Below are 26,386 nucleotides of genomic sequence, written 5' to 3'. Positions count from 1 at the left end.
GAACCAGACATGCAGAGGACGTCACAGCCCAGGCTGGTGGACAGAGTGCAGCAGCCCCTGCAGCCTTGATGCCAGTGGGTCAGACTGCCTTTGTAGTAGAAGATGCAGTTTCAAAGGTTTGAATTCTCATTCTCATAGTCACATGACTACGATACCTGCTCATCACGGAGAGCCTGCGAGCGCTTGATCTTGCTCTGGCGGTAGTACTCCATGATCATCATGGCAGCGTAGATCTTTCCCACTGTCAGGTCTGTTGCTGCTGAGAGAATGACAAGTTACCCTGCGAGATTAGACCCTTTGGTATGGACCCTCAGCGCAAGGAATGGCAGAAAGAGGTGATCCATGCACACACCCTCACACAGACCTAACACAGATCTAAAACTCACACACACGTACACACTCACACACAAACACTGAGCAAAAGGTCTTTTCACAGACAGTCTGACTGTCACATGCTCTTTTTTTTAAGTTGAAAATTACTTCAGTTTAGTTTTATACAACTTTAGTGTCACATAATATATATTTATATATAAACAAACACACAATCAACAGCTGAAGTGGTTGACTGACTAAAGAATTTGGAATAAAGGCATGTAAACATTATACTGAACATATCATTGTTCTTAGCTCCTTGTACATTTGATAGAAAATCCATGCAATACATCGACTGCAGCAGTTTCTACATTATACACCAGGTCAGTACAGGGAGCACAGAGCTGGCTGCTCCTGGAGTGAAAAGACATCTATAGAGTTGTGGTCTATAGTAGAGCACCCTCTGATCTGAGGCACAGACTGGTGACGTGTAGACCTACAGCAGTGGTGGGTGTCTTGTGTGTAGTTGATGGAAAAGTTTCTCTGTCTGTGTCTGACCTGCAGCATGTTTGTGTTTTTCCCTCGCTCCTTCCTGGATTCCTTGGATGTCAAGCGGACCAGTACAATCACAACATAATTACCTCTAAATAACAATAACCAAGTCCATGTTTTCTCCCTTTGTTTTCATGCAAAGAAGTACGAACGTTAGATAAATCTTCTTTTTAAATGAAATATAATTTTACAAAACACTTCCTGAACACTTCATGTTTCAAAGGATTGAAACAGTGAGTGGGCCGGTTGTGGCCCACAGGCCATATGTTTGACACCCTTGCTGTAAATAATATAAATATGCATGAGAGCTGCGTGGGTGAAGTGATGTGTCGTAATGTGATGTGACGTGCCGTTTGATTCAGAGGGTGCAGCGAAGAGAAGAAGAAAGACAGACAGAAAGAGAGAGACAGACAGACGGGCTGAGAGAAGCGTTCCTCAGGTGGTGTGAAGACAATCGCCGTCGGAGCTCTGGGTGGCGCTTGGTGGCTTCATCCGAGCCCTGCTGCTGCGCCTGTGCCCACGCCCTGCAACTTACCCTTGTGCGGCGTAACCAACAAGTCCAGAGTCTTTTGGGAAAGGTTGGGCCAGATCGCCATCATCTCTTTCCGTAGCTCTGCATCCATCTGATGCTTGTCGAGGCCACCTAGAGGCACACACATGTAAAATCACACAAAGGGAACATTATTTGAACAGACGGCTGTCAAAAAAACAAAAAGACTGTACCTTCACAAAACAAACACAAAATAACAAATATGGGAAAGAAATGTTTTATCATAGTCAGTGAAGAGAATGTTCCAGATCTTCTCTGGGATTGCGGCCCCGACAGAGCTGTGAAAACAGTATTAACATGGTTAAGCAGGATTCCAAAAGTTCCGTACCCTTGGCGATCTTGATGTCCAGCGCTGTGCGGATCAAGGCCATTAGGGTGGAGTTGAAATGGACTGTGTTGTCGTCTGCCACAGGTAGATCCATACGAAGCAGCCTCTGTGGGAGAGTCAGTAAGGGTGAGGCAGGAGAAAACGAGAATGCCGGGTGATGATGTGCATGTGGAACCTCCAAGTGACAGAGAGGGAGGGAAGGAGGAAGGGTTTGGATTAAGAGTGTCACTCTAACAATTATCTTTATTCAGTCTAATATAGAGAAATGAGAAATGTCAAGTGCAAAGATCTTCAGGTTTGGTTTACTGCTCTACTATCTCTCTACAGGTTTGGGGGTTTATTAAGTCTGCAGCTATTATTTTATGATAAAGAAATTATGAGGCCCAGTGGCAGCTTTTATGATCCACAGCTCCCTCTAGTGGTTTGGAGGTTCACAGCGTCAACAACAGAGACCAGATCAAAAACGAATGACCGGAAAACAACCTTCAGACTGTTTTGAAGAAGGAGGGTTTTTTTTTTTGCTCATTGGTTTGATCTGTTATTTGTTCTGTTGGTTTATGACAGAAGGAAAAGAATCACAAACACAGGTGACAGAGTGACGTTCATACGTGCTCAGTGAAGGGAGACGGCGACAACCCAGACGTGCAGTAAATCATGCTTTCTACCAAAGTTTCTGTTGTAATCTTTAAATAATCTCTCTTTTCCCAGACTCCTCTTGCACATCTCCACCCCATGCAACAAGCAGTGCACAAACAAGAACGCCGTTACAAAACAAGCAGCTTAGCAGCGAACACTGAAAGCATCCTCAAACGACAACATAGAAATGAGAGAGCGAGTCGTTTTATATTAGGGTTATTGTTGGGTACATTTCTAAAAGATGGAACTGGGCTGTAACAATAGAGCAGCTGGCTCTATCGCCTGACTTTCCATAATGTGCAGGGTGTGAGATATGGGCACAGACTTGGGGTTAAAAGGTGAGAGAGAGCAGCAAGAAAGAAAAGAAAATACACAAAATGAAGAAGTCGTTGTATGTTGCCATGGTCTGGGTGCGTGCGTGCCTTTCAGTGCTTTAACATCCAAATGCACGTAATAAATTACAATAAAAAAATAAATGAACACAGTGTTCAGAGAGTGGTGGGTACACGTAAGAGCGGAGAGGAAGAGATAGTGGAAAACAAACATGAATATATAGATATAGATGTAAAAACTGAACAAAGCATTACAATTTTTGGAAGAAAAAAAACCCAAAACATCATGGTTCTTGGTTGTTTTGTCTCTAAAAAAGCAGTCCTGCCTGTAGGCTATGGTGCCTCACATCAGCACAGATATGACCTTAGAAGGTCATTGGATTGGATTGGTTAAAAGATCAAAAGTTTTGATTCCCAGTTTTGTCATTGGTAAGAATTGATGAGAAGGGTCATTGAAGAGAACTCTACCTTCAGGACAGTAGAGGTCAATATTATCAAAATATCACATTTGATTTTTTTTTATTATTAAAAACATGCTTCTTTAAGATGTTTTACTTCTCATCCATCAACAAAAGGCCTTTATCAGGTTTCTGTATAAAAGTGAAACATCTTCAGAAAACACAGATCTATCCAGTAGGATAAATCTGAAACCTAATTCATTCAGGTTGGAGATTTTTCAAAAAAACACACAAGAAAGGAAATACGTGTTACATGTTTGAAGACTAAACTCTAACTTCAGGGAGGAGGCTTTTAGGGAACTGTCTGGGGATGACACTGGAGAGGAGAAACACTAGAAAAACACAGAATCTGGGGTAAATAGCACATTTGGAAAAATTATCTTTTGTAGCGAGAGTAAACACTGTCCGTCTCTGTTGATTAATTATTGCGCCCTTCTTTCAAACCCAATTACACTGAACATAAACAGCAGAGAACGTTGGTACTATTTCCCCCAGCTCTGTTGGATAAGCGTGTATGTGTGAAGCACTGACTGGAGATGGAAGTGATTCCTGGTGCCCACAGGCGTTTAGCTGGCTTCACCTGAGGCTCTCAGTGATCTAATAAGAGGACATCATGTGTATAATCTTCAGGAGTGGAGATCTAACGCCGTGGTTTCCAAACTTGTGACAAAGACAAGTTAGAAAACTCCTCAAATGAAAGTGTGTTTAGCTGGCTTAAGTTAGAAAACTCCTCAAATGAAAGTGGATTAGATCAACCCTCTGAAGGATACCATGACTGGGATGAACGGAATTCTTCACTGACATGAAGATGAATCTGTTTGTTGTCATTCTGTATCTTTTCATGATGATAACAGCGTAAGGCTGTGTTAAATGACATGAGAGGCAGAGGTATGTGCAGACGTCATGCAGAAGGCAGGTGGAGGCTGAGGCAGAGATGAAGTGGGGTGGGCTGGGGTGGGCTGGGGGGGCTGGAAACAGAATAGAACTGCATTGACGACAGAACCAAAGGACAGAGAGAAGATTGGACTTGCAGATAGAAAAGTTTGCCTTAGGGGTTGTTGCTACGGAAAAGGGGTGACAGAGAAACAAAAACAGCCTCTGTGTGGCAACCAGAGACTCACAAAGAAAAAAACACAGCAGTGACACAAGCCTCTCTGCTCTCTCTACCATAAGAAGAAACAGAAACCACCCTGGAGTTGATTCCGCCTGTGACCTGCTCCTAAGTTTGACTTTGCATGGATGTGGACGAGTCTGCACGTCCCACAGGGAGGGGCGACTTAGAGGACGTAAGTCTAAAGAACCTTCCAAGCCCCGCTGCACACAAACAAACAAACAGTCAGTCTTCTGTCTGGTCCACTGCCTGTTTGGAAATCTAACCTGGTTCTGCACTTAACGTCTTTACTTGGTCTTCTCATAAATACAAATGGTGGATTGTGCACACAGCGCAGATGAGCTGAGAAGGTCTCTCTTGTCGCCCCCCCGTCTGTGGATACACACCTACACACACTCATCATCCTGTTGGTCCTTCTACCTACAATCACCACACAACACCACAACACTGATCAGCTCACCTCAACTTTCAACAAAAATAACAAAAAAACAAAAAACAGAAACAAAACCAAAGATACGACAACACTAAAATTTACACCACACAACATTGGCCCCGCCCTCCTGGGAAACACCCTCTCATTAACGACTCCTTTCTGACCTTGTAGGCCACCCGTGCTGGACACCTCTTCCCAAGTCCTAGGGGAGGACTTATGTGCCTCAGCATGTCATACATTTCCCTGCAACTGATCCTGCCACTGCATCACCGGCCAGGTTAACCAAACCAGTAGGAAAAGTAAAAAAAACAGAGAGAGAGAGAGAGAGGTAATGTAGAAGGAAGAAACAAAGAAGATCAAGGAGGAAATGAAGTTAGAGGGAGAGCAGAGAGAGAGAGAGAGAGAGAGAGAGAGTAAGAAAACAAAAAGCAGAAAGACAAGGTTATTGGGGTGACTTGGGAAACTGTGACCGGGTGTCTTCTCTATGAGCTACAGTCGTCTACAACTGTCATGTTGAACAGCAACATGAGTAAAAGATAAGGGCTGAGCTTTGGAGGTAAATGTTCAAAAAAAAAAAACCAGAAGTATAAACACATGTACTGCAGGATGACACCCTGAGCTCAGGGCAGGGCAGAGCTTGACAGCTAACACCGAGGTCCTTCCATACAGATGGACAGAAGGGGGTGGGCGGGGGAGTAAGGGGGGATGTCAATGCAGTTTCTGTCTTTCCCCCAACCCCCAAAAAACCAAGAACAATGCAACACTGCAGTAGGCAGCCGTAGCTTGTTACATCATAGCCATGGCTCTACAGCAAGCGAAAAATAACGATAATAAAGTAAAAATAATAAAAATATTTTTCCCCATTTTACTTAGTGCATTTTACATGCTTTTCTGGGTGTCTGCATTGTCCCGCACATTCTCTCAGCAGTTCAGAATGCAAAACAATAACAGTGGAGGAGGTTTGTCAAAGTAAAAGGAAAAAAAAAAAAGGAAACCATAATAAATAAAGCGGCATTCATTCCATTCCTGGATGCTGTGGCTGGCAAATGTGGTTGAGAGATTTAATTTGGATGGAAGTCAAACCTTGCAGGCCACCCTATGAGGGCATTTCTTGCCTAAGCCGAGAGGTGGGTCGATAACCCGTAATAAACTGTACATGTCCTTATAATGAATGCGGCCGCTGCAAGAAGAATAGAGGGGGGGTTAAGAAACGTAGGCGTACACACAGGAAAAAAACACACATCCAGAAGACTGGGTGGGAGGAAGAGCACAACATTGACAAGTACACACGGCATCAACAGTGTGTTTACTTCAAATAACAGCCTTTTGAAAGAACCCTACAGTTTAATGCAGTGATACGTTCAGCACTTAATTCTGTGAACTACACTTTGAGCCACAACTAGACACACAATGGAATTAGGTAATTGCTAAGAGAGTAGACGAGTGCACGTTAGAGTAAATAATAGTCAAATGCCTAATAGTTGCTTGTGGTGAACAAATGTGTGTTTAGTGTCAGTCCTGTGTGTGTGTTAGTGTTTGTGCATGTGTTTTGTGTGTCGTGAACAGCTGTGAAAAACAAAAAAACGCACACTGGTCCTGGAAACAAAGAGTGAAGGGAATTGTCTAAAAATCGTTTAAAATTTTTTTTAATGATTAAAAAAAACAGTTTTGATTTTCAAAATGTGGGTTATGACCTAAAAGTTGGTCACGGTGTTAAAATCTGTAGTTCTATGGACTGGAGAATTGTATGACCACAGAGCAAAGGTATATAGATATAGATCTGTCCAGGTAAGTCTGTGCTGGAGTCTCTACATTATAACTGCACACACAGTCAGTTTGGTCCTGATTTGGACCCACATCTAAAGTGACTGGGTCCATTTTATTCTTAGTTTCTTGTGAACTAATTTATGAATCAACTCTGTCCAAGATTCTAGATTCTGGATCCCGGACAGGAAGCTGAAACCCTGGCCAGGCTGGTGGTCTCTGATCTGGATGTCATTTGTGGATCTGTTCATAAACCTTCCAGGGTTTTGGGTTCAGACCAGTTTTGTCTGCAGTGTTACAGATTCATAAAGCCACTGTGTAATTACTAACTGTTTATCCAAAGGCAGTTGAAGTGCTTTAGATCCATTAGGGCAACAGACACAAACGCTGGAATACAGATACTGTGGCACTTAGCATGTCCTCAGGACACTGGGTCACAGAAGTGGACGTGGGATTTGTTTGGACGGTAGACACTGCCACAGCCCGGTTTTTAACAGTATGCAGATTCCAGATACAGGACAGAAGTTTAGGTGAAAACTGAGGTGAAGGTGTTTACAGGGGATGAAGGGGGGGTGGGGGGGGGGATTGTAGGGTGTGAGAGAGATAACCATTGGTTTTTCTCTCAACTCCTCACAGCCCCCTTGCAGCTTGTAGTTACTTTACCTTTGTGTGTCACGTTGTACTTTCTTTAAAACATTTGGAATTGGGTCGGCTGAATAATTGACTTAAACGCAAACAAAAGTCACCGTTTTGGATTTGTGAATGTGCAGTCCTGACTTTATCTTGGTGAATGAAAATGAAAACAGAAAACTCATCAACTTCATAGAACCTTCTTACTCCTGTGCTCCTCTTTGTTTCAAGGCATTGTGTGTTTATATTTACGTAAAGGCAAAAATGTTTCTACGCACCAGGCGGCAGGGTCATACTCGGCCCATATCCTGACATACTCATCCAGGTGGTGAGGTCCCAGTATGGATGAATCTCTGGTCAGGTACTCAAAGTTGTCCATGATGACGGCTACAAACAGATTCAGCATCTACACATAATGACACACAGTCATTTCAGTCAAAAGTTAGATCAGAAAAAGAACAGAGTACCATCATTAGAAAATTAGTTCCAACTCCTACTCTACTTGTGTTCACAAACACAACACTAAATGTCAAAAGCTCAAAATATCATGACAAGCACAATGCAACATGAACTGCTAATTTTTTTGCTGACTTCAATAAATAAATATATATACATATTTACAGAACTAAAAACAAATATCTGATGGAGACCTAGAGCAGCTTTATATTTGTCCATATATTTGTCCATATATATGTCCATATATATGTTCATATATATGCCTGTTTTCATCCTCTGTATGTAAATTTTCACGACACCTGAGCTGCTGTGCCTAAAATATGGTTCATAACTCAAATACGTGTGAAAAACGTTGTGTGTGTGCTCACCAAGAAGGAACAGAAGAAGATGAAGGACACAAAGTAGAGGTAGGCAACCTGGCTGCCACACTCCGGCTCCGGGTTCCCTGAAAGAGGGTCACCCCCTTTCCCTCCCAGGCAAGCTAGCATGATCTCGTGCCACGCCTCCCCTGTTGCACTCCTACCAAAGCACAGACAAAGAAGTTGATTTTCATTCATGAAATAAAATGCACAGAGCTCAGCATTGAATAAAAACAGACAGAGATAAACACCTAAAGAGCAGCATCACAGCCTGTACAAACGTCCTGAAGTTGTTATGCTGGTTGATGGCACTCTCTCCTTCTTCGTCGATGGCGATGTTCCCAAAAAGCTGTCAAACACAGGTGTGAACAGAACACAATCATCCAGGCCTTATTTATAACAACTGTACACGTCTTCCCAACAGCCGTCATAATAACAATCTCTCCTCTCCCATCATGCACCAAGTCTTTATGATTACCATCATCATCCTCCTTCTACTGATCATCGTTATGCTATAAAACATATTTAATGTATCCCACCAGCTCCAACGCACATTTGAAGGTGGCGCTGTCACCCTACCTGCATTCCAATGATGGCGTAGATGAAGAACAGCATGGTAATGAGGAGACAGACGTAAGGCAGAGCCTGAGGGGAGATACATCAGACGTGTGAGCTGCTGTGGTCTTTAGAATTTGTGATTGTCATAAAACATAGAGTTTTTCTCTTCGTAACAAACAGAATGAATGAGGTGTAGACCTTGAAGGACTGGACAAAGGTCCACAGCAAGATGCGGATGGTTTCTCCCTGCCTCAGCAGCTTGATGAGACGAGCCGCCCTGAACAGCCTCAGGAAACTCAGGTTGATGAAATTATTCTACAGAAGAGCAACAACATGACCGCAGAAAAAGACAGAGACAGGGTTGGGTGTACAAAGCAGGAGGAATGAAAACAGAAGAGGAGCAGCGAGGAGAGAGGAGAGGCAGAAATAAAGGATGATGACAGAGAAGAGAGGAGCAGAAGTACAGAAGAAGAAAAGAGAGTTAGCTCACATTTTCAAATGTTTTTAAACCAAAATCAGAAAAGAAAAGGTGAAAACCAACGGAAAGAGATTCAAACTGAACGTAAATAATAATAATAATAAAAAAAAACTCAGGAGCCGAACAAGTCAAAGCAAACCATGTTCAAATCAGCAAGGCTCCAACAAGCTTTTCATTTCATTCAGTTAGACCAAACCAAACCAAACCAAACCAAACCAAACCACACAAGGAAGAAAAAAATCATTCAAATAGAAATACGTGTCAAACCAATTGGTTTAAGGAGGATTACTGGTGGTGAGTAAATAATGTGCAGGGACGTCAGGGTCGTTTCTTTGAAGGACAATCAAATGCACTAATTCTCTCAAGGCAAACATCTCCAGATCAGGAAGCATGCAGCATGCAGATGTGCACTAACACAAGGTAATCCAACAGGAATGGTCCACAACATCACGTCACGTGTCGTAGCAGTGTCACAGCCGAATTAGAGAAAGACGGTCACTGATGGACCGCCGTTGGTTTAACAGACGTTGCTAAATTGAATAAAGACATGTACTGTTTTAATAGAATATTTCATCAGAAAAAAAATAGAAAAAAAACATTACCTGAAAAGTACCATGTTTAATAATAATTCAAAAGAATGATGCAGTGTAGCTCCATTTAATTAGCAACACATGTTGTTAAAAAAAGTGAGCAAACCTCAGCCCCCGTGTGGCACAGATGGGTACTACACCACCATTTTCTAATTCTATTAATGTTAAAAGATGTTTTATCAACTGTTTCAAGTGATTTAGCAACAAATGGTACTGGTTTTAATTTTTCAAATATGAACATTTTTTTCTAAAATTGAGTTTGTGCATAAAATGAATTTATTTTAAAATAATACATTTAATCTCTGCCTTCTGTTAAATAGATAATCTTAGAGTTTGAGTGTGTACAAGGAGGTGGCAGCAGGCACATGCAGATCACAGTACAGCACTATTACATTGTTGTGTGTGTTGGTGCGTGTGTGTTGGTGCGTGTTGTAAAAGCCAATGGTTCCTGCCAAAGACATGCGAGAGGCCTCATGCATCACTTGCTCTCTCTGCCAGAGGCAACACGTTGGAGTCACATCATCTCTGTCATTCTACCGCTCACTGACTCACTGGCAGTGCTGCAGAAAGGGCGGCTGAATAATACAAAATACTGACATAAAAACTGTATCATATAGTCAAAATGTGACTGGCAGAGAGATTTGTGAATTTGGTGCGGTGAACATGCAGCACTTCACAGCCGTGGCATTGGCTGGTATGCATTTTGAACGAATGCAATAAAAATAAGAGTTCCAAAATAAAAATTACAAACCATCTACATGTGGATGTTGCAGACACATGGTTTACAGCAGCAAATGTTTGGAATTTTGGTTGGTTCCAAGAACAACCAGAGAGATTGACCAAGCCAGTTGTCATGGTTGGACACAGAGGATTCATAGTGCATTTTGATTGGATGGAATCGCAGGAGGTAGTTGTAGGTGATGGGGGCGGGGGGAGGAGGGGAGGAGCGAGGTAGATTACAGCGGGTCGTCGTTTGTAAGTTTGTAGACAATTTAAAGAAAGCATGTGAAAAGATAAAAACAAAAAGAACAACAAAGAAATCAGAAAATACAGAAACAGATCTTTAGCACAGCAGTAGATTCCAAGGGATGCCAAGAGTAGAGTGGTTTTTTTAGAAACAATGTACAAAAGATAGAATTAAATAATTAAACCCAATCAATCGAACAAATAATACTATTGATCAACTGGTTAATGGCATCAATGTGAGCTCTGACTCATTGGAACCCCTTGGTTAATCAGACAGACCTGGTAGACAAAGTGTCTTAGTTCCGACACGTGAGAGCAGCTGTTAAATCAGGCTCTATAAATACTTGAATCAATTTTTTTGCAATCCTTTTAAAATTGATATGAATCAAAGCAAACACAAGATTGTTAGACGCCTACAGTAGATTGACCATTTGTTTACCAGGTGTATCTGTGAATCAGACAGAACACCAGGCACACTATATCCACATATATCCACATATATCCACATATATATACTCTAGCTGCAGATTTATCTTTGACTAAATTGTGCCTAAATTTGTTTCATGTTCTGTCTGAAACAAACAGCTTCACAAAAAGCTTTTGGTTCATTAAAAAGCAAAAGACACTCCTAGGAAACACACACACAAAATACATAAAAATGAATACACAAATCTATCATTGAAGCTGTGGAAGAAGACGAGAAGACCCCTGCAGGTGGTGTTAATAACTGCATGAATGTTATTCACACTAATAAAAAGATAACGCGTCTCTATGTATATACAGTATATGTATTTATGAGCAGACATCACATGTGAGGGACAGCTGGACCACACAAGAGAAGCAACACTGTTGATCAAGTCAAATAAGGACCACCATGACCTGCTCTACTGAGGTTTTTCATCTAAACGGGATTGTAACATCACACATGTTAAACTAAGTTTAAGAAAGCTCAACAAGAGTGATGGGGATTCTGTTTGATTCTATTCTATTCTAGCCTTCAGCCTGTCACATTAGTTGGGGACATCAGTCTGTTTCTCATGTACAGTCTAAGTGCAGCAGTATCAATGGCCTCACAGCTGTATCTCCTCATTAGGCCACATGTTAAACTTACTTTTAAATTAATCAACAACAGGCAGAAACCGACTGTACAGAATTTCACCGTCAACCTACTTCCTGCCTCTCTCACACCAGCTCAGCACTTCAGTCACTGGCTATAACCCCCCGTCCACCCTTTTCCCACCAACTAGGGCGATTATATAAGACTTTCAAGAGCTGTTCATCCATGACTGAGCAATTAACGCGAGACTCAACAGAAGCCCTTGGCTCGGTGTATTCTGTGTTTTTAGACAGTGACAGATGTGTAGCCTACAGAAACGCTCCGTCAGTCGAACTTGCTCCACAAACATTCAATACACACTTTTGATTTTGACAGATTTTTTTCTTTTTTTGTCCGTTAACCCACGGCATTGCACTTACCCCAAGCTCAGTGACAAGAATGTCAGTGATGCTGCCCAGGACTGTCACACAGTCAAAAATATTCCAGGCATCTTTGAAATAGTTCTGAAGTTAGAACGACACGGGTCGAGCATGGGTGAGAGAAGAAAGGAGACAAAGAAGGTTGAAGTGGGAGTTAGTCAGTCCAGATGTTGGTCAATTCACCTGTTTGTTAAAAATGAATGTTTAGGAAATGATCATTGACGAGGCAAATAGATGGAATAGAACAAGATGCCGTTAAATGTAGCAGAAACACAGTAGAATCTTTCTCTCATGTGTAAATAAAAACACTCACGCCACACATCTATACAGAGATTCGCTCATTTTCTGTTCAGAAGCTGGGCTGTGAAGCAGTGTGTCTGCTGAAGAGTGAGGTCTGCTTCAGCCCGCAGCCAAACTGTGCATTAAACAAGTGTTTACACACACACACACACATCAACACAAAACCTTATCTCCCAGGCCTGGTGTTACTCATGTGTGTGACTGTGTATAGGAGGACACAGTGAAGTGCCCTGCTTATTCTGAACCTCCGACGGAATGTTTTAGCATTCCTTCAGGTCCATCCAGACAACACATAATGATCATGTAAATCATGCAAATCATGTTGTAATAATATTTTGAGCATATCACAAGGTGACAGACAATGAGCTCCTTGGTGTTAAAATACTGACGGAACGGAAAAATGTGTTGAGAGACTTTTACAGAAGGGCATTTTGAATTATTTTCTTTTATAGAAATACTGGGATGATACTAAACAACTGCACAAATAAATACCACTTAAAGAATTACTATATACATCCCATTACATTACTGAAAAAGCTCACCAATCCATAACAGTTTAACCAAAAAAAAAAAAAAAAGAGGATGAAGTGTCTCTTCAGAGGGAATTCCTCCCTGGCTTGGTATCTTGTCTGTTGCAGTATTTACTGTCTCACTAATAATAGTCTATATCAACAGAAAGGACCCTTGTAAAATAGTATGAATCATTTTTCTCACACACACAAACCCACCAGTGCTCCGAAGGCGATGATCTTGAGGACACACTCCATGGAGAAGAGAGAAGTAAAGACTATGTTCAGGTTTGCTAACACACCTTCGTAGGCATCAGGAGCTCCATCGTACTGCAAACAGACACACAAACAAGTGGGACACACAGTCACCACAACAAATATATGATACTATATATATATATATATACCTTCATCATCAGCACCACTGTGTTGAGAGCAATCATTGCCATGATGGTATACTCAAAGGGTGGTGACACCACAAACTCCCACATCCTGTACTGGAAGCTGAGCTTGTTTGCTGGCATGTGACGTGTCAGAGGCCTTGCGTTGATGGCAAAGTCTATGCAGGCTCTCTGCAAAAAAAAAAAAAAAAAAAAAAAAATTTTAAGCCATCCCTTTTTTAATATCGTCATTAAGGCAATGAATAATCACCTCATTCTTTTCTAAACTGTACTCCTCCATCATCTTGTCTCCTTGTTCTTGGAAGGTGATGATGATCAGAGCCACAAAAATGTTGACGAAGAAGAAGGGGAAGACCACGAAGTACACCACGTAAAAGATGGACATCTCCATCCTGTATCCTGGGCTCGGGCCCTGGTTCTCATAAGTCGCATCCACTGAATGTTTCAGCACCCTGCAGATGAGGAGACGAGAAACGGAGACGCTGGTTCACATGAATGTTCAGAAAGCATGTGTGCTTTGCATGTGCGTATTCACGCCTACTCACTGCGGCCACCCCTCTCCAGTAGACACAGTGAAGAGGGTGAGGAGGGCCCAAGCCACATTGTCGTAGTGGAAATCGTACTTCTTCCATTCCCGCTTCTGCGCCTTCACTTCGTTATCACGCTCGTAAAGAAGATATTCGCCCCTGAAAGAAGTCATCAGTGGTATGCTTTTAACATGAGAAATTTGAGGGAAGAGAAGAATTTATACTGAACTTACAGTAGCATCTTCAACATTAGGTATAAACCTGCACCTCACCTGCAGTCACGTTCAAACTCTTTGGATTCGTCAGTGCAGTAAAAGAAGCGTCCCTTGAAAAGCTGCACAGCCACCACCGCAAATATAAACATGAAGAGCAAGTAGACGATCAGGATGTTGAGCACATTCTTCAGGGAGTTCACCACACAGTCAAACACAGCCTGGAAATAGAAAGTTCAGGATGGACACAGGGGACACAAGAGGGAGAAATGTCCAAGAAACCTCGCTCTTCCACAAAATCTGGGTCACAACCAACCAGCTGCCTGCATGTTGAAAAACACTTGATGTGAAAGACCTTTCTAAATGCCAACATACAGCCTTAGTGGGTTTTTTTTTTTCAAAACATGTTTGGGAGTATATATAAGAAAAACAAAAAGAAATAAAAAAATGAAACCTGTGTTCGTGCATGTCTCTATATAAACAAACCTTGAGTTTCGGAAGACGTTTGATAGTCTTCAACGGACGTAAGACACGCAGTACCCTCAGAGACTTGATGGTGCTGATGTCCTTTCCCTTACTGCTCCCTCTTCATGTGGACACACGTACAGCCACACACCCACGTGCCAGTAGAAAAAAAAAAAAAAGACACACACATACACATACAGTCAGTTAGTCTGTCCAGAATGAGGAAAACATGCGTCTCCTGTAATCAACACAGGGCAGTGGGCAGCCATTCCTTGATGATATTTGTGTCCGAGTTAACTCAAAATGAGTAACTGCGTCTGGGTTAAAAACATATAGCAACGCATGCTGCATTGCTATGACTTTATGTTTTAGCCTTGTTTCCTAGCTGTGAGGTAAGCGTCGCAGCTACATGCTAGAGTTAAATGACTTATTGTTATATAAGTACATGCTATGAGGACTACCGATATCATTCCTGCCTGAATGCTATCCGGTAACTGTGTTCGTTGGACACCTTGCAGAATATTTCAATGCTTTACAAAGACAGTTAAAGCCCCGGCTGGTGCATGCCCAGTTAGAGGCCAGGTACTGTATATTCATGCTGCATTGAAACCTTGCTTTCCATGCTGCAGTATCTCCTTGTTTAAGCAGCATTTTGAGTGATGGAGAACTCCACTTTACACAGAGACATTTACAGAGAGAGTTTTGTCCAAGTGTCAGACATAAACATCCCTGTATTCATCTGTCTGCAGCTGCCAAGAAGAAGCATCGCTGGAGCGACTTACTGTAAAGCAGCAGGCCTTCGAGTAAAATAGCAACACCTTGGGAATAGTTCTCCATTTATATTATTTCACAAACCCTTCAATTCCCAAAAGTCATATTTTACATGATCAAAATGCTTGATCAATCAGTCAAACTGTCACTCTTTCTCAGGGTGCCTCGGGAATCTGGTGAATTGTAAAGTCCAGCCAGTTTCACAGTCATTGTTTAGACATGGAATCTTGTCTGAGTCACTGTTGACAATGAACACTGACAACTGAATTGCTGAGGAGAAGATTTCTCTCTCTATATATATATTTTTATTTGACTTATTCCTTCTCATAATGCTCATCTCACTGTGCACTGTATCGTACAGAGTATATCTGTGGATGTATATGCAATTAAAAAACTCTTGAATGTTACTGATGAACTGTACTAACCTGTACTACCTACAGTACCTCTACGTGTAGTACAATGTTGCTTGTCCTGTAGATAATTTTTTCTATATGACCTAAGGTCAAAGGTTACAGGCTTATCAGCAGCAGCAGCAGCGGCTGTGTGCGGAGCTACAAGTGTCTACAGCTGTTACACCAACTGCCTGACTGTGTGAACGTGTGCACCATCACACACTGCCACTGGAGTTTTCAGCGTCCAAGACGGTATCTCAGGTATCTGAGACTCAGGTCACAGATGTCGCTGTATTCACGTCTCAGCTGTTCCATGGTGAACAATGAAAAAAAAAAAACTGACATCAACAGGAGTCAGCTGTGATGAGGAATGGCCGGGAGGGAAGGAAAAGAGCGCAGCGGGAGAAATGAGGAGGAAAAAGGAGCAGATCTTTACCCGCCGCCGCTGCTGTTGGTCCGAACGAAGTGATGAGACAGAGAGAGAGAGACAGAGAGAGAGAGAGAGAGAGAGAGAAAGACAAAGTGTGGAAGAAAGGAAACAAAGCAGGACACACAGACAGGAGGGGATTTAAAGAAAAACATCCATGTGACAAATAGGAAGAAAGTGAACGAGAACACGGAGCTTTGGTCCCATATAAACCCTCTGTCATTTAATTAAACCCCAGGAGGTTCCAGGGGTTTGACTGCAAAGACTAAATCAAATAGAACTTATCCAGTAGGGGGCAATGATACAACAACAAAGAAGCATAACTGCCAATAAAACCTAAAGAAGAAGTGCATTAAACCAAAAGAATCTCAGCCAGCCCACATTTGAACCTAGATTTTTTTGTGTGTAACAAATCATTCCTCTAAAATCACTTAACACGAGAAGGTTTTAAGGTTTATTGTTTACATATCAATGTATATATATATATATATGATTCTATATAAAAAAAATTAATATATGTGAACATTAACATTACAGGAGCATTCTTAACTAATTTAATCTGCATTTTGACTTGCCACTGTAGTGCAGGAGCTCAGTGTTCTTACCATAAGTGAGAACTGTTTCATACTAAGAAAAAAATACTCACACTTTTCAACTGTTACTAACAATAGTAAGTATAAGCAAAGTATATCAATATTATGATCATTACTACAAGTGAGATGAGAGGTTTTTTTAATTTATCTCCAATTGTACCATAGATTGGTTTCGTACTGTGCATTTCATTTTCGACCATTAAACGATCGCTGTGACAAAATTATGAACTAAAAACACAGATTTCTTGATAAGAATTTGCCGCTGAGGGGAAGTGTGGTCAAACATGACCCAGTTTAAGAGTGTAATGCCAACTAAATCAAACCGCCTGGTAAAAAAATATTATTTTAAATGTCAAGAAATTGCCTTTAAGGCACGTTCAGTCAGCAGCCAGAGTGAGTGTGAACCCAGAGTTCAGTGCGACTGCGGCGTTATGCAGGACAGCAGCAACCCTCAGACCAGACTAATTAGATTAAAGCAGTGATAAACATCTCCAGTGGGACTACTGATCCTTTTTGAAACGCTGTTTGATTTCCACAAAGTGAATTACGGAACTATCTGGACGTGTGCGATACTGTTGTGGCTGGTTTAAGTCTCCCTTCCGAGGATTAGTGTCATTGAAGACCGATGTAATAAATCAGAATTTACTTAAACGAGATTATTTAATTGTTTTGTAAGTTTATCTTCATAGTGACATACGGTAGATAAAACACTGCCTGTGCAGTAACTCCTGATATTTCTAATATGCCAGCACTACATCTATCAGGGCCTTAACAGTGTGTGTGATGATTATTTGTGAAGCAGAGACCGTTAGAAAAGAACTACAGACATACAGACGGCAGACACACACACATATGTAGAAGACAAAGAACTTAAAGCAAAGATAAATATGTTAAAAAAACACAATCAGATACAGTACAGAGCAGGTGTAAATCGAGTGAGGGGGAGTGGGGAGGGTCGACTTGACAGATACTGAAGTGACTAGGAAGGAGGGACACGGGACTCTTCTGAATGTGGAACCATCACTGCAACCCTGGAGCACCAGCCATGTTTGGAATTTCATCATTCCAGTAAATACTATTATAGAAATACTACTGTATTTGTGGTTTTCCACCTCTACATATACTGTGTTATGACTATGTAGTAGGTCAAAGGATTCAGTATGGAGTTGATGTGGCTGTGTTTATTACTGTTTTGCTCTCATATTAATGCAAGTTCAATGCAACATTATGTGATTTTTACCTAGACACTACAGGTATCTGTCTAGCTCAGATATGTACAGATACATGGTATTAAATGAGGTACAAACAGCCCCAAACAACCATGGTACTCCAAGATGCCAGTGAGTCAGTAGACAGACAGAGGGAGGGAGGGGAAATGAATAAGAAAGAAACAGAAGTTTGGCTTACGTGAAGGCGAAGGCCACTAAAGCACCACTAACTACAATAAAGTCAAGAATGTTCCACAAGTCTCGGAAATAAGAGCCCTGGTGCAGGACCAGACCCAGATCCACCATCTGATGAAGAAGATGGGAATGTGGTTACATGACGTGAGACACAGAAAGAGAGTTTTACTGAATGTGTCAAAAAAAGTTCTAATTTAAAAATAAGGTAAAATAACAGGAACAGGAGGCAGGAATTTGTTTTTTTTTTTTTTTACCTTAACCAGCATCTCGAATGTAAAAACTCCTGTGAAGACATAGTCAAAGTAGCGTAGAACCTGTATGAAGACAAAGACAACATTTTGGATTTAAACTGTGGTCATTCACAGTGAAGATTTAAAATGATGAGCTCGTGTTCAAATGTCAGGCCCAAAGTAATATATGGATTTTCTTCCCTTTTCAATTAGGGACTGATTTCAGATGTAAATTAAATTTCAAACCACAACCAAGAAAACGTAAGGGTTGATGGAACCCATTAATAAATATTTGATTTAATACTCACATTATTACGAGGAGAATCTGGCCACACTGGGTCTTCAGCAGCCAGAGCGATGCTGCTCATGGCGATGACCAGCAGGATGCACATCTCAAAGTAACGCAGCGTGCAGATGTAGTGACACGCCCGTCGAAAACTGGGGGCAGACAGGATTTTTCATGAGTAATGTATGCAGGTGTCAGCTGGGGCTTTAGGGTAGAATCTGGATTTATTTACACACTCAAAAAAATGGATAAAAAAAGTTCATGTTAATGTTTGATAATCTGTGATCTTTCAACTTACGGGTTGGTTGTAGAGAGGAGGAACATGGAGCTAAAAGGAGGCATGGGTCTGGATCCTCCTTCACCTCCCTTCTCATCATCATCATCGTCCTTGTCCTCCTTTGGAGGCAACGGCTCAGTGTTGGCGTTTTTATTGACTGGATCAGAAGGAAGAGAAGAGTTGGAAAAATAAAACACCTTTACTGAGGCTCTCCATTTTTTTTGTTTCACAGGACAATACCAGGACTTTGCTATAGCCACTGATTCATATATTTAACAAGAATTCATATGCAAAAATCTTATCATAATTTTTAAAAAGAATATTAATAAGAGAAAAGAATATTTTAATCTTTGACACTGCTCCTACCCTGCAGTATGGCATTGGTGGATGGAAATATGGGCATGTCTATGGCTGTATAATCAGGATGAGGCAGCCTGATGACACTGTTGGCACGGTGATGTCCGATGTTCCCGTAGCTGTCGAGCGTGACAAGACTCCCGTGAGTGCCACTGTTTGCGAGATGAAGGGCAGATCCATAGCTGGGGGCAGCAGTGTGACTGGGAACTTGATTCGGATGACCTAAGCTTGGTGGCGAAGAGCCGGAGACCAGCTTGGTGTTCATGAGGTTGTCCATGTCCTCCATGTACTGGCTGCTCTGCCTGGAGAGGCTCTTCTGAATGGGTCGTGTGGTGGAGAGATTTGGGACACTACTCTCCCTAGGAGAAGAAAAGTAGAAATGTATCAAGCTAAGACAAAAAAATCAAATTCACAGCCAAGTTTATTGGACTCACTTCCTTCTGTGCTGGCACATCCTCTTTCCTTCGCCGTCCGTGTGGTTGCTGTGGCATTTCCTACGAGACCTCTTCTCATTACCATCACCGGCTCCTTCCTGTTCTCCTCCATCTGCTACTTTGCTTTTGCGCCTCCCTGGTTTCCCACTGCTTACCCCACCATCCTCACTTTCTTCTGAAATCTTTCGATAAGACCTGGACTTCCTGTGTTCTGACCCTTTACGGGTGTGGTGATGCCGCCTGGGAGGCTTCTCCTCTGAGCCCGGCCCAGGTATCACTGTAGCATCCAGTCGAACGTGGGAGCCGTGGTGGTGGTGCTCACTTTTACGGCTCCGTTTGCTGTCCGTGGACTCGCCTCTCTCTAAAGGAGCCCTGGACGGCCCTGAGCCCCCTGAGCCCCCGCCTGTTTGTCTGCGGAGCTCCTCAGCAGGATGGTGCTGGCTGTAGCAGAGGTCCGAATTGTTGGCAGTGTTTTTGTTGGTGTTGTTGTTTCGGTTCTCATGGGGGTCGACCACTAGGGGTCTATCAAGGTGAGTCTTCATGTCTGGACGGATGTGCCGTGAGAAGTTTATCTAAAAGGAGCAGAAAGGATGGAGAAAGAGACAGACATGTTGGAAAGGAGATACAGAAAAGCCAGGAGTTAGTATTAATATACATTTCTAATAAAATATATTCATTTTAGGCTACATAAAAACTGTTAACAATATTTACTGTAATAACCCCATTTTCAGAAAAGTTGGTGCACTTTTAAAATGCAGTAAAATCTAAATTTTAGAACAAAAAGTATTTAAACCAACATCAATTCAACAGATTACAAAGACCTGAACACAGGTCTTTGTAATCTGTCAGTAAATCGTGAGGTCAGTTGTCCGTTGGGTCACATTTCTTTTTTCAAACATTTTTTTAACCATTTGGAAATGAATTATGCTAATTGTTTGAAGTTTCACAGGTTGAATCGTTGTCCTGTAATAAAGATGTTGATCATCACATGGAGTCTCCACACTGTACATCAGACCTGGACTGCAGGCAGGACAGTCAAGTACGGGCAGTTCAGGACTCAGGGTTTTAGTTTTAACACAATTTTTCAAAAGTGTACGGACTTTTGTAGAAATGGGTTTTTGTGGATCGTAGATTATGCATCCACAGGAAAACAAGTTTGTTCTATCACAGATGCCGTCCCTTGTGTACGCGGGTACCACAAGTCTAGAGGCTTTTGTTTGCCTTGTCCTTTACATTGTTTTGCTCCTCCCTCCCTTCCCTTGCCTTCCAGCGGTCGTCAGCATCCAGCTCGTTATACAGTGCTTCCCGACTGGAGGCCAGCGTCTGCTTCCGCAGCTCCTTGGTGCGTTGTTCCCACACTGACTTGTTGACTCCCTTGTTGTGGTTCTTTTGTTGTTCCTTACTGCAAAATGAAACACAGCAGAGAAAGACGGCGTTGGCGCCATTAGACCTGGAACGCACGGACAAGTGTGCAGATATAAAGACAGAGATATAAGAAGGATGTGAAAAGCCACGGCAAAATATAAATACGTAAAGTAGCCAGGACATATAGAGACACTGAGGACCACAGACATTGAGAGGGTCATTTGACCGGTCCTACAGAACAAGGCAGCTCAACAGAACGGGGATAATGATGTCGACGCAGCTCGCAAAGAAGCACAGGATAGAACCAGACACGCAGCCACACAGGAGAATTATGTAGTCAAACACTAAAACACACACGTCCAACTCAAGGCCCGCGGCCTGCATATAGCCCACCACAATGTTTTATGTGGCCCATCAGAGCTTATTATTTGGTTGCTTGTTTTAAAACCAAACTTAAAAGGGCTTCAGTCAGTGGTCAAATTCTGTGCAGGGCGAGTTCTTCTTTGTTGAATTCCCATTCTAATCAAGCGCACACTTACATTTGTTTACTGAAAATGCAAATCTCATCAAAAGTACGTTTATAACCCACACTCTGGCAATGCAATAGACTGTTCAATAAATGTTAACCCTGTTTGGCCCACAAAAAGTTTCGACCCCTTTCATGAAAATGTTGGATAAGGTCCAACATTTTCATTTTCATTTTCCCTTTTTTTTACAACAACAACACAACATGAATAAGGAAAAAACTCGACTATGTTTAACTGCACATCTGGTGAAGTCACTGAAGCCTGTTACTGAACCTATTGAACCTCCACCTTCATCTTTTAGCCATTCAAATATTCCGGAAATGCTAAACCTTTATCTCTTCAGTTCTTCTGCAGAAAGGCAGCAGTCATACTACTCAGTTGCAGGCAACAGAAAATGAAAAGAGTCTAAAAATGAGCCAAAAGAAACAGGAGCTGAAGAAAGCAATGTTTGGAAAGAGTTCCGATCAGAGAGACGAGGAAGGAGGGGTGTTCTCAAACACAAAGGGAAGCAGAGGATGGCTGTAAAGTCAATGAACAGAAGAGTTTCAGAAATGAATATACAAATAAATAAATAAATACCAGTCCAGAAAGGGGTCGGTAGCGTTGTGACACTCACTGTGTACTTTGTTGCTGAGGAGGGAAACAGCTTGTGAGTGAGACACCACAAAAAACAAAACAAAAAAAAAAAAAAAAAAAAAAACAACAACAACAAAAAAAACCCAGGGAAATTTCATTCCGAAATGGACCATAAACCAACAATAATCATATTAAATAAACAATCCAATAACTAAACAGCACTGATGTATCCAGTTAGCGGTGAGGCACAAAAAATAAAATAATAAAAAACTCAATTTCAACAAATCGTAGATAAAAAAAGAGAGAGAATAATATCCGGCTAATCACAGAGCTGCTGCACGTGACTCTAACATCAGTAACAATACGTAAACATTACATTCTAGATTATGTGAATCTATAAAAGTACGTTCAGGAATGGTTTAAACAGATACCTGCAAAAAGTTCTGCGTGGGATTCAAGTGAATACACTTCAAATTTGGCAGTAAACGGTACTGGAACTGATATACGGGTCCAACGACACCTCCAACAGAGCAGCCAAGACCTTGGTTTGACTTCTGAGAATTATTTTACTTTTTAATTATTGTTTGGTTTTTTTGCACGTCTGGCAAATTTCAACTGTCTTGCATCAAACTCTAATTTTCAGTTCTGTTTTTTTTTTTCATCAGTGGTTCAATTTTTCAACAACCCCTGGTGCCTACTTTGTCTATGCAATGTCTGCAAAATCAAACTCTAAAAATCAGAGTTTCGATTCAGCCTCTACATATACTACTATAATATACTGTGTATTTGAGGATCATTTTATGTGATTTCATCACTGACACAACTTTATAAGTATATACTTTTTTAAATTTATGCTTCTGCAAAGTTCTACTACTTGGACTATTTCACGTATCCTCAGCTCCCTCAGCAAATGAAATGGATAATTAAAATCATTAGAATTAAAAGGTCCTCTTCCACCGTATTTTTAGAGTACACACAAACAAAAACATTCACACACAACATATTAGAAAAAAAATCATTTGTGATCTGGCCCAAATAAAGTTCATATATACACATATATGCAGAAGATACGACACATGTTGTTGGACACAAAACAGTCACAAGAGAATCACAACAACGATATGTTGGCGTCACAACACGGCGGTGGACTGAGGGGGATATTGTAGTCGGTATCAAAGAGATAAAGGTCGGTGGTGCTGATGGGTCGTGACCCCGCCCGTTCTGGGTGTGTTTTTCCTTTAATGGGTCAGTATGTGTGTGTGTGTGTGTATGTGTGTGAACTTTACCAGAAGTGAAAGCAGCGATGGCTGCATGTAGAGACTAAAGAGATCAAAGTGTCTGACTCCCCTGACTGAAGGAGCACATAAATCAATTCAATGAAAATGTTTTAAAGTGGATTGTAAAAAAAAAAAGCACAGGAGAGTGAGAGTTAGACACTCACGCTGCTATGGAGAGGTTGGCAGCAGACAGCGGGCTGACTTCAGCCACCTCCTTGGCTTTCTGCAGGGCAATCTTCTGACTGGCAGCCTCCTCTTCCTCCTGTTCATCCTGCACATACAGATATGAGAAGAGCGTAATCAGAAGCTGGCGATGGAAAAAGACGCTAAAATACAGGGAAGACAGAACGGGGAGGTGGGACACCTTCAACGCATCAAAAAGAAAAAGTAGGAGACACTAATTGAACCTTGGTCAGTTCCTGTGCGTTGGCCAAATTGTCCACAGCGATGGCCAAGAAAACGTTGAGCAGAGTGTCTGAACATCGAGTTAAAGGAAATCCAACACGTGGGTGTCAGACCGACACTTGAACAAAATAAATGGGAGGATCACAAACCAACGGACCAGTGGACCTGTGTCTAAATGTATGGTCTTTAAGCACTAAGTATTTTCTACAGTGAGAGTGGTTCAAGGTCCAAACCACAGTGAGGAATGTACCAAAAACATAATGAAAATCTGTTGTATAAAAACAGCACAGTGTGGTTTATAAAGTCATCTAAAGTCTTAACCTTCTTGGTTCTTCATAAATACATAACCAATCTGATCTGACCAATCAGATACGTCCATACTGCCAGTCCTGCTAAGATACTTCCTGCACTGTATATTTGCACTTTTTGAGCACAAACTATTTTTTATTTATTTTTTAAAGCAGGCAATGTGTAACTGAAAAGTGTATTTTGTCGTCAGTGTGTGTTGCGTTCTTCTCCGTCATTGGATACAGTTGCCAAAAAGTGTTAGCACAATGAAGAAGATGGAGAAAGCCATGCCCTTGTTGACTCCACCCTGAGACTGGATGCCGTCATACATCACCATGTTCCAGTCCTCACCGGTCAGGATCTGGGAGACACACACACACACACACACACACACATTTATTCACCCTTTGTTCCAAATCAATTATTGCAGACAAAGGACATTTAAGAATTTGCGATTACAATTTTAAATTTTTAATATTTTCCTCATGCAAATCCCCTTAATTCCTCTCATCATTTGCTTCTACAGTAATCCAGTGTTCAGCAGCTCCCACTTCTCCTCCACTGCTCCTTCTTCTTTTTCACCCTGGTATGCTCACCTGGAACACTGTCATTATTGCTGCAGGGAAGGTATCAAAGTTGGTTGGAGGAGTACCACTTTCAAAATTAAACCTAGGAGAACAGAGGGATAGAGCGACAAAGAGAGAGAGAGAGAGAGAGTAGGACAGGAGAAGATGACGGCAGAGCCACTTGAAAGACTTTACTGAGATAAACTAAGATGTTTTAACTTAAAAAACATATGTAAAGTGAAAAGGGCAAAAGGTGAACAACACTGACTGTCCTCCGAAGAGCTGCATGCCCAACAAGGCGAAGACGACTATGAACAGGAAGAGCAGGAACAGCAAGCTGATGATGGACTTCATGGAGTTGAGTAGGGAAACGACAAGGTTACGTAACGAAGCCCAATACCTGACAGACGCAAATGTAGAAACAGTGTGTTTTAAGTCGGGACTCACATCAGAGTGAAGGAAATCTGAGAGAAGTTAGAAACTGAACCCACTTGGTGACTTTGAAGATCCTCAACAACCTGAGAGCTCGGAGCACACTGATACCAAATGATGTGCCCGGCTGGATGATGGACCACAGCACTTCAAATATGCTTCCACAAATCACCTGGTGGAGATACAGGAGCATACGGTCATCACAATGTTTCAAAAACATGAGTGTGTGTGTATGTGTGTGTATGTGTGTGTGTGGTGGACTCACAATGCAGTCGAAGCAGTTGAAGGAGGAGTTGAGGTAGGCCTGTTTGCCCAGGCCGTACATCTTTACCATCATCTCCGTCAAGAAAATCCCCAGGAAGATAAACTCAGCAAAATCTACAGGGAGGAAGGGAAATGAGACGTGAAGAAGAAGAAGAATCCATCCATCCATCCATCCATCCATCCCTCCATCCATCCATACGTCTCCACATTACTCACAGAGAAAGTCTGACAGTGGATCTGGCTGGTCATAGTGCACAACAGCAACACACAGCGTGTTGAGGCCCACTAGACACAGCACGGTCCAGTAGAAGGCTTGAGATTTCACTATACGTCGAATCACGAAACGCAGACGCCGCTCCCGCCGCTTAAAAGTTGATCCTTCAAGCTTGGAGCTCTTCAAACTAGCACGGGCAAAAGGCGAACCTACGAGAAAAACAAAAGCAGTTTTTATATACAGGGATAATAAAGACTTGGCGCTTAATAATAAATAATACTTTATTTTATCTTCTACATAAAAAATTAAACAATATTTTAGATTATTTCAACCTCTGGTTATAACTTTTAAGCTTGGTCGGGTTAGCCTTCATGGACGTGCACGGCCGAAGAAAGAGGCGGGGGCAAAAAGTTCTCAGGTAAATGAAAATTCATGAAAAAGTGATCTAGTTATACTCTATTTCTAAAGTCTAAGAGTAAACTCCTTCATTCTAGAAGAAAATAATTGTACGAATTGTTATTTGTATTATTGTCTTTTTGTGATTTAAATGAAAACAAATATATACATTTTTCTTCCAAAGTGAGGGGAGATTCTTGGAGCGAGGCATCGAGTTCAGATTGGACAAAAACAGAGCCACAGATGAGGTAGATCGAGGACAAGACAAAAAGTGTAACGTGAGCAGAGAAGTCCAGAGCAGAAGTGGAGAGGAGGGAAGGACGGGGGAGGACGGGGGAGGACGGGGGAGGAGAGGTTCAAGTGATGCTGATATGCAAGACAAGGTAGCATCTGTATGTAGCTGTGGTCTGCCTTTGAGTTCACCGTGTGTGTGTGTGTGTGTGAGTGTGTGTGTCTCTATCTTACCAACAGCCAGATCCCCCTCTACTTCCTCAGGGTTCAGC

At 41.8% G+C, this 26,386-nt stretch overlaps 1 protein-coding gene across 12 annotated transcripts in view; it reads right to left on the bottom strand.

Annotated features, from left to right (window-relative positions):
• cacna1aa (calcium channel, voltage-dependent, P/Q type, alpha 1A subunit, a) overlaps nt 1–26,386 on the bottom strand; it is a 53,870-nt gene that overhangs the window by 17,041 nt on the left and 10,443 nt on the right. For 3 of the 12 annotated variants that reach the window (XR_003052352.1, XM_025064236.1, XM_025064231.1), the window contains exons 1-33: nt 25,490–25,623; nt 25,275–25,387; nt 25,069–25,181; nt 24,846–24,977; nt 24,608–24,680; nt 24,255–24,372; nt 23,726–23,793; nt 23,483–23,589; nt 22,045–22,095; nt 20,807–20,975; nt 19,574–20,145; nt 19,149–19,498; nt 18,804–18,939; nt 18,528–18,657; nt 18,244–18,303; nt 17,994–18,100; nt 14,425–14,524; nt 13,999–14,159; nt 13,745–13,885; nt 13,450–13,651; nt 13,206–13,370; nt 13,018–13,128; nt 11,990–12,073; nt 10,299–10,301; nt 8,678–8,794; nt 8,501–8,566; nt 8,173–8,270; nt 7,931–8,081; nt 7,385–7,512; nt 5,796–5,892; nt 1,743–1,848; nt 1,400–1,507; nt 156–259 (exon numbers count right to left, since the gene is read on the bottom strand). Coding sequence is in view for 11 of the 12 variants with exons in the window: in XM_025064236.1 (XP_024920004.1) it covers nt 156–259; nt 1,400–1,507; nt 1,743–1,848; nt 5,796–5,892; nt 7,385–7,512; nt 7,931–8,081; nt 8,173–8,270; nt 8,501–8,566; nt 8,678–8,794; nt 10,299–10,301; nt 11,990–12,073; nt 13,018–13,128; nt 13,206–13,370; nt 13,450–13,651; nt 13,745–13,885; nt 13,999–14,159; nt 14,425–14,524; nt 17,994–18,100; nt 18,244–18,303; nt 18,528–18,657; nt 18,804–18,939; nt 19,149–19,498; nt 19,574–20,145; nt 20,807–20,975; nt 22,045–22,095; nt 23,483–23,589; nt 23,726–23,793; nt 24,255–24,372; nt 24,608–24,680; nt 24,846–24,977; nt 25,069–25,181; nt 25,275–25,346 (4,200 nt within the window). In the remaining variant the exon portion in view is untranslated. Of the gene's footprint in view, nt 1–155; nt 260–1,399; nt 1,508–1,742; nt 1,849–5,795; nt 5,893–7,384; nt 7,513–7,930; nt 8,082–8,172; nt 8,271–8,500; nt 8,567–8,677; nt 8,795–10,298; nt 10,302–11,989; nt 12,074–13,017; nt 13,129–13,205; nt 13,371–13,449; nt 13,652–13,744; nt 13,886–13,998; nt 14,160–14,424; nt 14,525–17,993; nt 18,101–18,243; nt 18,304–18,527; nt 18,658–18,803; nt 18,940–19,148; nt 19,499–19,573; nt 20,146–20,806; nt 20,976–22,044; nt 22,096–23,482; nt 23,590–23,725; nt 23,794–24,254; nt 24,373–24,607; nt 24,681–24,845; nt 24,978–25,068; nt 25,182–25,274; nt 25,388–25,489; nt 25,697–26,348 lie in introns of those variants that run through there. The other 9 variants (XM_025064229.1, XM_025064232.1, XM_025064228.1 and 6 more) reach the window with 7 other exon arrangements.

Source organism: Cynoglossus semilaevis, chromosome 17 (assembly GCF_000523025.1).
Source record: "Cynoglossus semilaevis isolate Cse_v1.0 chromosome 17, Cse_v1.0, whole genome shotgun sequence".
Lineage (NCBI taxonomy): Eukaryota > Metazoa > Chordata > Actinopteri > Pleuronectiformes > Cynoglossidae > Cynoglossus > Cynoglossus semilaevis.
Note: the sequence above shows the minus strand (reverse complement) of the source record. Positions and strands in the feature narration are given on the sequence as shown.